Raw genomic sequence first — 15,026 nt, 5'->3', positions numbered from 1 at the left:
GAGAATGATTGAGGAAGATACCCAAAGTCTACCTCTGTCCTCCACATATACCTGCACATATATATACATGCTCCCACACATGTGAACATGCATCCACACATGCATATACATCAGAAACATACAAAAACTGCTGTTTGAGCTTCTGACTGGAGTTTCATTAACTAAAATCAATTTTGGTTTGGGACTAGGACAAAATTTCCGACAATTTATGAAATGTCCCTAAGCACACTTCTGCCATTTTATACTACATATTTACGCAAAATGTTATTCTCAGTATTAGTGATCATAAAATGTTTAAAAAGTATGTTTTAAGAAGGTCACTGGAGGAGAGCTTTGAGAGTTCACAGCCTTGCCCCGCTTCCAACTTGCTCTCTCTGCTTCCTATAAGTGATTGAAGATGCGAGTGCTCAGCTTCCTGCTCCAGCCACCTCTACATCATGCCTCCCCACCATGATGGACTCTTATCCCTTTGGACCTGTAAGCCCAAATAAACTTTTTCTTCTATAAGTTGCTCATGGTGTTTTATCATAGCAACAGAAAAGTAACTAATACAGTAGCCAAGGCTGACTTTGAACTCATGATCCCCTTGCCTCTACCTCCCATGTGCTCGATCTTAAAATAAAAGGCATGTAATCGATCTTAAAATAAAAGTTTTGATCAACTTTGAAAAACATTAGTGATAATATCCTGTAGTATAAAATATAAGAAAATAAGCACCCCATCTCACTAGTATGTACATTTACTTTCATTTTAATAAATGGTAAAGTTATGTATACACCAAAGAATTATTTCAACATAGCTTCTTTGTTATTTGTTATCACTAAATGTTTATTTGTACACCTGTATACGCTAGTGTTCTAGCTTGCTTTCTGTTGCTATGATAAAAATATTGACTAAAACCAATTCGGAGAGCAAAGGTTTATTTATCTAACAATTTCCTTTTGACAATAAACTGTCAAGGAAGGCCAAGGCAGGAACCTAGGGGCAGGAATGGAAACAGAGACCACAGAGGAATGTTGTTTACTGGCATGCCTCCTTTGGCTTGGTCAACTACCTATCTCATATAGCCAAGGCCCACCTGTCCAAGGATGGCATAGCCCATGGTGGGCTGGGTCCTCCTGCATCAACCAACAATCAAGAAAATGCTCCATAGACATACCCACAGGCCAATCTGATAGTCGTAATTCCCCAATTGAGGCTCCTCCCTCCTGGATGTCTCCAGTTTGTGTCAAGTTGACAAAAACTAAGAAATTGTGTAAAATTTCCCAGGTGAAAAGGGGTCAGAAGTGGTAAAAGTTAAAGAAGCTCTGACTTAATATATACACGTTTCATGCCCAAAACCCATGCACATGGGCTTTGATGTTAGTTGGAGTAGTGTGATCTGGCATGGTGTACTAAGGTGTGGTGAGAGGTAGGCCTAGGTATCTGCCAAGGTGTAATTTGACATGCACATTCTTGTGTGTTTGATTTGATGGACTACGTTATAGGGTTGTACTGTGTGCTGTGGTGTGGTGCTGTAGTGTGGTTCTGTGGTGTTATGGTGTGATGTGATGCTATAGTTTGGTGCTGTGTAATGGTGCTATGGTGTAGTACTGTGGTATGGTGTGGTGCTGTATTGTTGTGGTGTGGTATGGTATGTTTATTGTATGGTGTTATGGTGTAGTTCTGTGGTGTGGTGCTGTGATATGGTACTGTGGTGTGATGGTATGGTGTGGTGCTGAGATGGGGTATGGTTCTGTTTTGTTGTAGCACTGTGGTATGGTGCTGTGGTGTGGTACTGTGAGGGTGTTATGGTGCAGCATATTGTGACATGAATAGAACCAAGTCTTGTCTTCTAAGGCTAGGCAGCTCTGTTGGAACAGTGACCAAGTGATATTGCGGCAATTTTGGCTGTCAAGATGAAATGTCAATTTAGTGATTTCCTTGGCCAGCCATGCTGGCTGCATATTTTACAAGAAAGTGGGTCTTTTGTGCCACCCTGTAGCTGTTCTGTGGAATAATTTAGAAGCTATGGTGTTTTATGTCATAACAAAGTGAAGGTCAACACAGTAAGTTTCACCCAACCCATCCCACCAATCTGTAACTATAGGCCAGAGTTAGGCCTCAAACTGAACACATTATAGTTTTAATTGCATTTTAAATGTTTCTTCTATAAAATGAATCATACACATGCTCCAGTTCTGGTAGGAGAAAACTATAGTTTTAAAACATGTCCATGGTGTAAAGGGGGGTGTGGACTACAAGGCAAATTAGTCTCAAACACTGCACCAATATGCTCTAGCAACTTCCAAGAGGAGCCGAACTTGGCAAAGGACTATAGGTTCGGGAACATTAGTACATGGTTTCATTTGCATGTTTTTATAACATGAAGCTGTTTCTGACACAATGTGTCCAGAAGCTCTGGGTATTGAGCTGGTTATTCTAGCTCTGGGTATTCCTTCTGTTTTGTTTTGTTTTGGTTTGGTTTGGTTTTTGGTCTTAGCACCCTTTTCTAATAGAGAATTTCTTCTCAATAAAATTAATCCTTGACCCTCATTAATTCTATGAGCAGATTTACTGAAAAGCCACTATTTTGTTTTGGTTGGAATTGGTTAAAGAGCTCTAAGTGTTTCAGAGGAAAATCTTTGATTAATTCCCTTTGAAAAAGCTGATGTTAGGAAAAAGACATTGGTGTTGACCTTGGAAGATGGTAGCACAGAATGTCAATATGATATCCTGGAAGATGATCTGAAGGTAGGATTCCCAGGGACAAGAGAAGAGATGGGGGACAGTGAACAAAACAGGAAGAGAATGAGGACAGAGCTTGAGTTCCTAGCACTTTATTTGCCAACCTTTGATCTCATTGCTATCACGGAGTTCAAAGGGAATTGTGCTCAGCTCACAGATAGCAGTATTTTCCGAGTTCTTCAGCCTCAACTTTGCCTCCTTCAAGTTCAAACATGCTCCTTAGGATGATGCTGTCCAGTGCAAAAGGGCTGGTGAAGTCTCCTTTCTACCTCTGCTTCTCATCTTTGCCCACATCCCTGGCCACCACTGTCACTTGGCTGAATCATGTCTGCTATGCTCTGAATATGAAATGTCCACCTAAAAGACTCATATATTGGGGACATGGCCTCAGGCTGGTAGTCTTTTACTGGAGTAGTGACAAAATGGTATTGGAGTCATTTGGGTTTTCAAGATGAAATGTTAATTTAGTATTTTCGGAGGTTCTGGAAACTTAGGAGGCAGAATCTAGCTGTAGGAAGTAGCTCCCTGGGGGCTTCTTGTCCCTGGCTTCCACTCTCTCCCTCCCTCCCTCCCTCCCTCCCTTCCTTCCTTCCTGCCACTATAGCCTTCCCACGCACATGAAGCCAAGCAATCATGGATTGGTGCTCTGATACTATAAGACAAAATAAATCTTTCTTCCTTTTATGTTGTTTATGTCAGATATTTTAATGAGAGGAGCACAAAATGGCTTATACAGTTTTGGAGTGTCATATTTAAGGAGAAACATCCTGGCTATCAATGATATGCTGAGAATAGGAAATAGTGTGACTGTTGATTGCCCTGTAGCCTGTAGCCTTGGCTCCAGGTGACCAGCCTCTACTCCATGCCTTTCTATACAGGAACTGATATAAAGCTAATAGACATCATGAGATTTTGCCCTCTAAGGAAGAAAGTTGGAGAGGAAATGCCACTTGCTTTTCTGTTTGAGTCCTCCTGGCTGTCCTAAAGATCTTTAATTGGATGGGTTCTGCATCATCATTTATAGCTGATATTTCCTAGTTACTCAGTGGTATAACTAAAAGGAAAGTTTGTTTCCTACTGCAAGGACTACCTAATGCTTTATCAAGGACATTGAGAATGACCAAATTATTATCTATGTGTTTGCAGACAGTTTTATCACCTCGGTTTCCCTAAATACATTTGCTATGTTAAAATGCATTCTGCTCAATACCCTACCCCAGAAGAGCTGCCTTCCTGCAGGTGGCCTGCCTCCCTCCATCCACCTGCCCCACCAGCCACCCCTCACATCACAGAACACTTCTGTTCTGCTGACTGCTTGATTTCTGTGAAGGTGGCTTGTGCCTTTTCTTTTATAGTATCTAAGTCCATGTTCTGGAGATTCTGCAACTGCCCAAGAATAGAATCCTTATCCTCTTCCTCCTCTTGATCTTCATCTACCATCTTCTGGAGATCTTCTGGCAAATCCACATCATCTCTAGCCAACTGAATTTGTGTCACATCCATTTCACTCTAGGTAAAAAATAAGAAAAAAAATACACAGAGAAATAACCCTAAAATTAGCCAACTACTTGAATAAATATAAAAGCAGTATGAAAACAAAGATCTGCCAAGAACAAATGAAGTGAACATCATGTTTGGCTGTTTTGCAGTGGCCTATGGTCCTGGAGGCAGTGGAAGAGGCTGCAGTTCCCTGGTGGAAGGCTTATCCCTCCATGTATCTTGTGCTAATCAGAGCTTTTAAAAGGACAGAGTTCAGCGGTTTTCTAGCTGTGCTCCCTGAACAAGCTGCATTAGCATCATCTAGGAACCCATTAGAAACACAAATTCTATGATCTCACCCCAGACCTCCTTGATCAGAAACTCTGGCAATGGGACCCAGAAACTTGGGTGTTAAGAAGCCTTCTCATGGGATCTGGAGAGATGGCTCAATGGTTAAGAGCACTGGCTGCTCTTCTAGAGGACGTGAGTTTGGATCCCAGCACCCTCGTTGGACAGTTCACAACTGCCTGTAACTCCAGCTCCAGGGGATCCAATGTCCTCTTCTGGCCTCTGTGGGCACTGCACTCACAAGCACATACCTACACACAGACACAGACACAAACACAAATAAAAAATCAAAAAGAAGCCTTCCCTTGATGTACACATAAGCTGGAGACTCATCCCAATTCCTTTTTATTGCAGTATTTTAAGTTTTATAGAGCCTGTCAACCCCATGCCATGACTCATGGGTCTTGTTGACCCCAGTCTAGAGAATGGCATTTGAATTGGCAGTGACCACAGAAGACTCTATCATTCCACTGTTTATATTTTAAAGACAACTTCTGCTTAACAATCGCCCCTCCTTCTTTTCTGCTGGACAAGGGGCACAGAATCATGTCTAACCTGACCTTAGTCTCTTAATGCCTAGAGACCACTGTGGCACACAGCATATGTATGCTAAAGGAAGGACCCATGTTATGGTTCCTAGCTGGTGCTCTGTATAGCTGGCTCTATTTTCAAGGTGGCTGACACTTCATTTTAGATTCTAGTCCTGGCTGACTCCAAATTTCCTACTATACTCTGACTGGTGTTTGTGATTCTTGCATGCCTTATGCTATAGAGTTCTTTGTAATGGGAAAAAAACTAAAGCAGAAAAAGTTTTCCTGGGCAAGGTTCATAGTTGCTGGCATCCCCAGTCCCTAGATGACAACTCTCAGACCAGTTTCTAGTTTGTAACAAATGGTGAACTTTGTTTCAGAGACACAGAAGGGGGTTAAAGTTATCAGAAAAGGTATGATAGAAAAGATTTATGTCAGTACCCACATCTGTAGGTTGTGATCAGCCTTACATTTGTTACCAAAGCTCATGAAATCACATCAAGGTACAATGGTCATCTTAAGCCAGGTGTGGTGGCGCATGCCTGTAACCCAGCATTTGGGAGGCAGAGGCAGGCAGGTCTCTGAGTTCAAGGCCAGCCTGGTCTACATAGTGAGTTCCAGGCCAGGTGGGGCTACAGGGAGACACTGTTTAAAAAAAAAAAAAAATTGTCGTCTTAATCTTAGGCAGCACTGATCTAACTTCAGAAAGACTTCACCATATGCTGAGTTCCTGGATAAAGTCAATATCTAAGGGAGATTGGAATGCTCCTCACCTAAGTGCTGGGTAGAAATGATCAGAAAATACATGACAGGATAATGTATACACTGTTCTCCATCTGTAAATGGGTTGGAGGAACCCGATGGCTGAGGTCTTTCCCCAGCTCTGACAGTCTTCTTAAGGTGATTCTTAGAGAGGTAGGGCCCAGGAGTCAGAAAGTGGAACTCTTGTTTATTTGGTACCTAATAGAATGACAGTGAGTCTGGCTCTAGAATGAGCTTGCTAGGTAGATGCCTTGATACTCTTGCGGGAGATGGTCCTCAACAGGTCCTGTCTATAGACTTCCAACTCAGCCTCTGAAGATGAAGTAACTTAGCCTAGCACTTGGCTGGGCCTTGGCCCCTCCCAGTGTTTAACAGATTAATTAGCTCCTCTTCAATTGTTGTGAGGGTAATTAATCCCTAGGGGCACCCAGCCAATCTTGCATTTTTATTTACCTATCCTAATGGGCTGCTTTTCTTGTAGATAATCCTCTGGGTGGTTATGCAGGAAGAGTAGGGGAAGCAGACTTCATCTGACTCTGAGTTCCTGCAAATACAGGACATCTATACTCTCCCTTGCATCCCCAAATCAGATGTAAATGATTTAAAAAGTATTCCTGGGGGGTATGGCTCCTCCCCCTTGATTGGGAGTGAGATCCCTGCACATCTCAGTAGGTTGGACCCTAGACAGAGTGCCCTTGGGAAGAGTGACCACTGTGGGCCTAGAGGTTCAAGAACTAAAGGCCTGAGGGAAGAGTATACCAGACAACCAGTGCCACAAAACACATGACCTGCTTGGTTCACAAGGGACAGGACTTTCCGAGCTCCAACTCCTTGGAAACCTTATCACATAGTCTTTCTCTGTTGTCCTGGGGCTTCCAGGAAAGCTTCTCAATGGCTTCTTTCTTCACACACAGGTCACTTACTCAGAGGAGATGGAATGCTAGGATCCACTATGCCTCACAGCTTTGGAGGGTAAGTTCAATCACCCCATTTCCACCAAAGTTTTTCTCAAAGTGGGATTCCCTATGGCAGCAGCAGTGCAGCACTGGTACCTTGTTAGAAGCGCACCCTTTCAGGACTTATACGACCTGCTGGGTTTGCTCCAGCCCTCCTGGTGGTTCTGGTGTTGCTCAAGTCTGGGACTCACCACTTTACACTTCTTGAAGATGGGCTGCATCTTGTTGAACCTTTTTCTCAGAGCCCAGCAGAGTCGTTGATGTGGGGATAGAGACTGTACCTGTTAGCTGCCTCAGTGAGCCTATGGTATGCCTGTCACCATAAAGAGCTGTTTTCACAGTTGTCCACTCATCCTTATACTCCCATTGGGAGGAGCTGACCCTGGTCAAATTCATTCCCTCAAGAGTCCAGTTGCCTGATGAGGCTATTGCTCTCTTACTTACAGGATATGTGACTAAGGACCCCTTACCCAACCTTTCATATCTTTATTTCATTTCACCTTCAGTAACTTTATTTCCTTATCTATAAATTGAGGATTGTATTATTTGCCTCTGAGTTGTGGAGGATTATCAGATGATAATTGGGTTAGAACTTGTGGAGAACTCAACCAGTGGTAGGTAGGTATTCAAACAATGGAAACCTGAAAGGGTGAGTGGAGATTTATCTGGATAATGGGGTAAGCCTTTAGGAGGCCTTGCTCTCTTGGCATTCCATCTGTGGCTTGAGATTGACTTCCACCTTCACTCCATAGGTCAGGCATTCTCAATAAGCCAGACAGTCATTTTGCTTTCAGCATGAGGTCCCTCAGTTTCAGGAGAAAGTTCTCCTGTCAGCTCAAAGCCCTGTTCCCTGTGGTACCTCAGTATCTGAGGGTGACAGAAGCACAAACACTGAAGAAGTATCGGGCTTACACACTGGCCCTCATTTCCCCTAGTTCCCACCTCCAACCAAAGCTTTTGGATCTTGGTTGATGTCCCCGCCTCTTTTCTCAGACCAGCAGCTTGAGCACTCTGTAGCACAGATATACCCATGAGGCCTCAGCAAGACTGGTGGTCCCGAGTAGCCAGAAGGAAAGAGGGTGAGGGCTTTTAGGCAGACATGTCTCTTTAGTTTTAAAGATACCTCACCTCATATGAAGGAGTGTGGCCAAGGAGGGACAGAGGACCTTGTAAAATGTGAGGCCCCAGTTTTCTAGGTCCAAAAGGATCACTGGCTGTGGTCAGAAAATTCTACAATGTTATGGACCCTCCATCGGAAGCACGGTTGCTTTGGATAGTCATGTTAGGTGTGGAAGCAACTGTCCTAGACTATAACTGTGCCTTGGATACCTTTGACTGAGGATGGGACCACCACACAGAGCAGCGAGCCACTAGAGGACATAAACCACTGGACCCAAATCTGAACTTGTGGCTTCCTTAGCACTGATCCCACCAGCAGAACTGTCTTAGAGTCAGGGTTGATCCAGTGGCCTCATTTGTAAAAGTTGTAGTCCCCAACTGTCATCCTGCTAGGTGGCCTACAGTAGGGGAAAGACTGAAGACCTGGGGTCAATCCCACATCTGTCAATCACTCTGTGGCCTTAGCTAAGTCACCTTCCATGTCTGAAGCCCAGTGGGAGGGCCACTCAGACCATGAATCAGACATGTCATAGAAGGCTTCCCAAAGCTTCCAGCCCTGGACAAAAAGGTGGCTGTGGTAATATTTCTGAGGAAAGAGGGAAGTTTTGTGCCCAGGTTTCTGCTGAAAGGGTTCCTGGGCTAGACAAAGCCTGTGAGAAAGTGAAGCAGAGGGTGGGAGAGCCCAGACCCTCCCAGGCAGCAGCCAGGGCTGAGTAAGCAATTAATGAGAGTGAGCACGATGGATGGAGCAGACACTGTAGCCTTGTTTCCACCGTTCCTAATGAACTACCATGCTGGCAGGCCCTTGTCTACCCCTCAGACAATGAGTGTCTTGTCCAGACTTTCTGCTGCCCAGTGACAAATCTGAAGTGGGAAGACTAGGAGTTTTCTGACACTCTTCCCACTCTAAGAAGAGGAGCAATAAATACTTCCTTATAGCTCCCATACACAAGAATAACTAAGATTACACTCAGTGGGAATCAGCTCCACTTGGGGTGGGGGTCAGGGGGTGGAGTGGAGGAACTGTGTTCTGGGAGGGGACTGAGAGCTGAGAGCCTGAAGCACTGGGTGAGTGAGCTAGTGTGTGATTTAAGGACTAGGGCTGCACTTGGTTCTTTGAAACTGTTTTGTTGATTTTCTCTTTTCTAGAAATAGAGGGTTTTTTCCTTTATTTTCTTCCTCACTCTCTTTCTCTTTTCCATTCTTTCTCTCTTTTGAGACAGGATCTCACCTAGCCTAGGCTTACCTTAAACTATATAGCCAAGGCTGGTTTTGAATTCCTGACCCTTCTGCCTCTACTTCCCAAATGCTGGGATTAAAGACGTGTGTCACCATACCCAATTCTTCTTCATCATCATAATTATTATTACTACTGAGACAGGCCTTGCTATGCAGTCCTGGCTGGTCTGTTGTCATATGTATCCCAAATTGGTCTTGAGTTCCTGGCAGTTCTTCTGCCTCAGTCTCTCAAATGTTGGGATTATAGGCATGTGCCACTCACTGGTTTTCATTTCTAAAAATCATGTCAACTTGGAACATTTTTTAATGTGATTAATAGTTAATTATTTTGTGTAAACTGGCCAGAATCCATCTTAATCTTTTTAAAATATTTGATTTATTATTTTTATTTTGTGTGTATGAGTGTATTGCTTGCATGTATGTTAAGTGCACCCGTATTGCAGAATGCCCATGGAGGTCAGAAAAGGGTGTTGGATCCCCTGGAACTGGAGTTACAGATAGTTGTTAGCTGCCCTTTGGGTGTTGGGAACTGAACTCAGGTCCTCTGTAAGAGCAACCAGTGCTCTCAACCACTGAGTTATCTCTCTGGTCCCAATCTTTTATTTTTCACAAAACTTACTATCTTTGTTGTCAGGGCTGAGTACCCTATGATTTAAATAGCCCATATCCCACTAGTGTCCTTCCTTGTGACTGACTTGTGGCCTTTGACCTAAGAATGAGCACAACCCTGGATGTCAGACTTCTCTTTTTTATCTCTGATCACATTTGAGATGAAGTAATGTATTGTCTTAAATGGTTCTGTCTTTCTGAAGCTAAAAGTCCACTCCTTGGCAGAGTCCAGCCTGCTGAGGCACTAAGCAAATGCCTTAGATTTAGATTTAGACTTAGATCTGATTTTGTTTGAGGCTTGTTCATGTATTTGGGGTATACTGTATACCCAACAGCGGAATGGGTAGATGTCTCCTGAGGTATGACATTATTGCCTTCAGCAGTTTCTTGTTGTTATAGCTACTCTCCCAGTCCAGTTCCAAGGGTGATGATGCCCCAAGAAGCTTCTCAGGTGATTTCAGTCTGTGGCAGCAGAGGCTGTGGATTTGTCTTTTCCAACAAGAGGTCTCAATTTTCAGGGTTGATTGGAAATATGTACCTAGCAGTATCTTGGGACCAGCTGTGCATACCTGGCCCCTATTTCTTCACAGAGACTCCAGAGGCACCAATTCCAAGCTTCTAATTTACCAACAAGGCAAAGTCCTAAGGTACATGCAAAAATGTCATTCCCTGCTGAAAGTGATGGCCCCTATCTACAATTGCAGCACTTGGGGCTGAAACAGGAAGATAACTGGTGATTTGAAGCCAGCCTAGACTATACCAAAGTGCCAGGCCAGCCACTCATCATTCAGTTAAGCTCAGTTAAGCCAGCATGGCTGTTAGAGTGGCCCAGCAGGAGAGCATGGTCTATAGGGTCAGTCCAGTTTGGGGTGGAATCCTACTGTGTCAAGCATAGGCTGTGTGATCTTGACAAGTTGCTTTTTCTCTCTGAGCTGGCATTCATCTGACATGGCAGTTGGAGGGTAAAGAAAGCAAGCTGGTGTAGCTGAGGAAACCTTGCCTCCTTAGCGCCTCATGACGCCGTGCCCTCCTGGACATTCAGTCCACTGCTGTTCAGGGGCCTGGGTAGGTGGAGCCAAGGGAACTGGGGCAGGCAGAGGAGGGGAGCAGGGGGAGGAAGGAAGGCAAGGGGTGGGGTGAGGCATGACTTCAGGCTGCCTTCCTGCTGTTTTGTCACCAGAAGCAGCTGCGGGAGGCTGGAGGGCTGAGTGTCTCAGACCCAGCAGCTAAAGAAGCCTCAAGAATCATCTTATTATTTTTCTTATGAGGCAAAGTTTAAATTCAATGCTAGTGGAGTTTTCCACATGACACATTTAAAGATGATTATGTTCAGAGAGTTTCTTTCCTATGCGTCTTTGTCAGTAATGAGCAGCACCCTTCATGCAGGAGACAAACAGCAGGTGTAACTAAATCGCATCGCTCAGCAGGGAGACAACATGCTCTCCAGTGGCTGACCCAGATTGACACTTCTGTTAATAGGATTGGGCCACACTGTGGAACTCTTTTCTCATTAATTTGGCTTGACTTACATATACATTCTAAATTGGCTGGGGACAGAGCACATTTGGTTTTAGAAAAAATCTTGTGACTTTATTTAAAACATGACTTCCTGGAGTTAAAGAAATATGACATATTAATTATAATATAAAGTAACCTTTGTGTTGTATACAAAATTGGGATGTCCAATCCAGCCTCGTTCTTTGTATGAAAATGTAGTTGAATATAATTCTTACCTCAGTCTTTCTGTTCTTTTTTGGGTATTCTATTTTCTCTTTCCTTTATCCCAATAGCATCCATTCATTCAGCAGTCATTCTGTGTGTGTACATGTGTGTGGGTGTCTGTGTATGTATTCCCAGTTTCTATGTCAGGGCCCATGCTAGGCACTAGGACAAAGATGAAAAAGTCAGCCCTTTTGTTCTGAAACACAGGGTGGCTGCGTGTGTTCAGGTTCCTAAGATAATGCAAGAGGTGTGCATCAAAGCACTGGCAGACTTGGAGGAGGGTGACCCAGTTCAGCCTTTAGTTAGGGAGAGGGAGCCATGGAAAGTTCTGAAAGAAGCCACACTAAAACAAAAATCTTCCAAAAGGGAGACGAAATACAGGAAGCAGGGAGCAGGCACAGAGGGGGATGGAAATCCAGGGAGTCGGAGCAACCTGAGGGAAGGTTAGAAAGACAGAAGTTGCAAAGCCAAGGTATGGCATGCAGGCCACAGTCTGGACTTTATTTGAAAAGTCATGGTCAGCCTTTGAGGAATTAAAAACAATAGGGAATTAACAGGATCAGACCTGCATTGTGGAAACCTCCTGCCACAATTCCCAGTCTCAGAGCTGCTATCCTAGCAGAGGTGGGAAACGGCAAGGTTTGCTTGTGGGGATAAGCTAATAGTTACCCACAAAATGACTTAAGGTGACTTGGTGATTTGTTGGATGTGAGACTGGGGCACAAAGTGAAGAGGCAGGGTGATTTTCGAATGCCAGCCAGGGTGTAAATGACTGGGACAGTCACCAGTGGATGTGGAGCCTGGAGAGAAACAGATTAATGAGGGTAATGAACGGGATGTTGGGATGTGAGCTTGTTCTGCGGATAAGGTGACCAGGTAATGACATTTGCAGCAGTTACACTTAGGAAGAAGATATAAGCTGTAGGTCCAGAGCTGAGAGGCATCAACACATAGGAGGCAACAGAAAGCAACAGCCAGATGCAGCCATTCAGCAGGAATGTACAGATGAGTGAGAACAAGAGCTACCCAAGGGAGATGGCCAAGGGACCACCTGGAACATTCTAGAAAACGGGCTGGATGGGGAAGTGTAACCTATGAAGAAAACAAAAATAGAGCTGGAGGTCCATCAAAGGTTAAAAGGGCAAATGAAGAGAAGGGGGGCTGTGTGAGGTGACTTCCAGCATGGGGGAAGCAGAGGAGAGAACGGAACTGAGCGGACACACTGCTGAATATCTGAAGGGAGAGGACATCTGCAGGGCAGGAACCAGGAAGTTAAGGGAAGACCCCTAGAATGGTATGTTCATAGTAAAGTGCTGTTTGCTTGCTTCAGTTGTGATGGAGGTGACCACCTTTGCAGTGGGAGTCTGTAGAGAAGGAGAAATTGAAGGTCAGGCTGAGGGATCACTGATAAACATGAGCATTTTGGATGTCACTAAACACCTTAAATACTCCAGTGGCCTATAACTGAAAACCAGAGGAAGGGTGTGAAGATACGCACTGTAACAACTAACGTAGATGCACATACACATACTTCAGATCACTGCAGCATGGTTACTGCATTTGTTTGATAACTTATCTAACTGCTGCAATTGACCATAACCATCCAGAGACATAAGCCTCCGTGACCCTGCTTTGAAGAGTCCAGGTTGTTTTCCCATCCAGTAACAGAGCGAAACTCTCCTTCATAGGAAACATCAGCCAAGTAACTTCTTTAGAAAATAAAGCTCTAATTCCAAAATGCAACATATTTATCCTCATTAAACCTGACAGCTCCTAGGAAGATATTTTTCTCAAATCTGTTCCCTGTTGGGCCTTGGTAAGGGAACAGGTTTGAACTGATTCCTGCAGTTATGTAACCATGATGTTGGAGACCCTGGAGTATTGTGAATGAAAAGCCCATGGTCACTGCTTGTTAGCAGAAGGATATGCTGAATTCATCCAGTTTCCATAGACTGTTAATACTATGAGTGCTTACCCACTCTGGATGTCTTAAGATGACCCAGGGTTACATGTTCCACAAATATTGCATGGAGGGAAGGCTGTTAGGTACCCATTAAAGTCCAGGTGACTCTCACTTTTTGCCCAGTGCCATTTTCTTTGTTAGACCATGTGTTCAGTTCTAAAGTCTAGCCCTGTGGAGGAGAAGGGATGTTTAGAGCAGATATGAGGAGAGTAGGACATGAAAGACTACTGAATCAAGAATAAGGAAACTTGAGTTCCTGTTGTCACAGTAAGCTTTGTGACCTTCCATAAATCCCTCAATTTACATGATTTCACGATTATGAATTGAGTATGCACCTATGGTATGTTTCCCTGGATGCAAAATCTAAGTAATAAAAGGTAAGTGCCACTCAGGCACTGGTGCCAAGGAGCTGAAGCATTGTGACACCCAGATCCTTAGATCTATTCTAGGAAGAGAACTCACAGAGTGTTGGGGGAAAGCCATAGTGGCATGCTCCTCAGATGACCCCAGGTGAGACCCATGCAGTTACAGGAATCTCTGGCTCTTTTCCCAACCTAATAGACCCTTCTGGGTCCAGACTTCCATCAGTTCTCTCTGGGCTGTGATATCTGCTTCTTATCCCTTTCTCTTTGGTTCCCTAGGTTTCTAGGAGGTGTGGGCTTCTCCATCACAGACTCAGTGGCTGGGAGAGACTTCAGAGCTACTGACTTCTTACGAAAACATCTACACATCTCCAGCTCAGATTCCCACTGCAGTTTTCTAAGTCCATCCCAAAGGTTCCACTGGGAAAGGCTTGGTGACATAATCCAAGGAAAATTGAACATTCATCTGTAGTGTAAGACATAGCCATATAGAATGCGTAGACTGGGACACTGGAATGAAAGTATTCTTCAGAACCTGAGAGATGATTCCACTCCCTTTTTCATTCTCCAGCCTTAAGGCTAAGTATTTCAATTCTGTCAATTCCACCACAATTAATCCATTTCAGAATCTCATCTTTTGAGTCACCTGTCCTCTTGTTCAGGGAGGACATGGGGACCCCATGAGATGGACTTGAACCAGTGTCCAGTCTACAAAGAGGAGGGTCAACTCAGAGAAAACATCTCATTCATGCTTCCAAGTGAAGCCAGACATGGTCGAGCAGGACCTTTGACTTATCTTCACATAGATGGAACTAGTAAAAGAAAGGAGCCAGGGGTTCTTCCCAAGCCCCTGAGGAACAGATCCTCAAATGACCTTAATTGTAAAAATAAATTGATTCATTTGGGCCAACTGTATGGTCTTAAACAGCCAAAAGGAAAGTATAACCAAAGAGTAAAGTCATAAGTATATTTCTTTAAGAGTTCAAGGGATTACATTTCCCAGACATTAGGCTTAAGTCTATATAGAAAGTTATTTGTGGGGATGGAGAGATGGCTCAGCGGTTAAGAGTACTGACTGCTCTTGCAGAGGACCTGGGTTCGATTCCCAGCACCCACACGGGGCTACGAACCATCCTTAACTCCAGTTCCAGGGGACTCCAACACGCTCTCCTGACCCCCGCAGCTCTGAAGGACATGGGTGCACTCACAT

The 15,026-nt window shown here is 44.1% G+C and overlaps 1 protein-coding gene across 1 annotated transcript in view; it reads right to left on the bottom strand.

The window, feature by feature from the left end:
• Positions 1–4,004: 4,004 nt before the first annotated feature.
• Cplx4 (complexin 4) overlaps positions 4,005–15,026 on the bottom strand; it is an 18,369-nt gene continuing 7,347 nt past the window's right edge. Inside the window, exon 3 of the mRNA XM_008840032.1 lies at positions 4,005–4,236. Within this exon, the coding sequence (XP_008838254.1) occupies positions 4,009–4,236 (228 nt within the window). The 3' untranslated portion in view covers positions 4,005–4,008. The remainder of the gene's footprint in view (positions 4,237–15,026) is intronic.

The sequence above is a fragment of the Nannospalax galili genome, unplaced genomic scaffold, assembly GCF_000622305.1.
Source record: "Nannospalax galili isolate Female #2095 unplaced genomic scaffold, S.galili_v1.0 scaffold819, whole genome shotgun sequence".
Lineage (NCBI taxonomy): Eukaryota > Metazoa > Chordata > Mammalia > Rodentia > Spalacidae > Nannospalax > Nannospalax galili.
The sequence above is the reverse complement of the archived record's forward strand: the minus strand, read 5'-3'. Positions and strand labels throughout refer to the sequence as shown.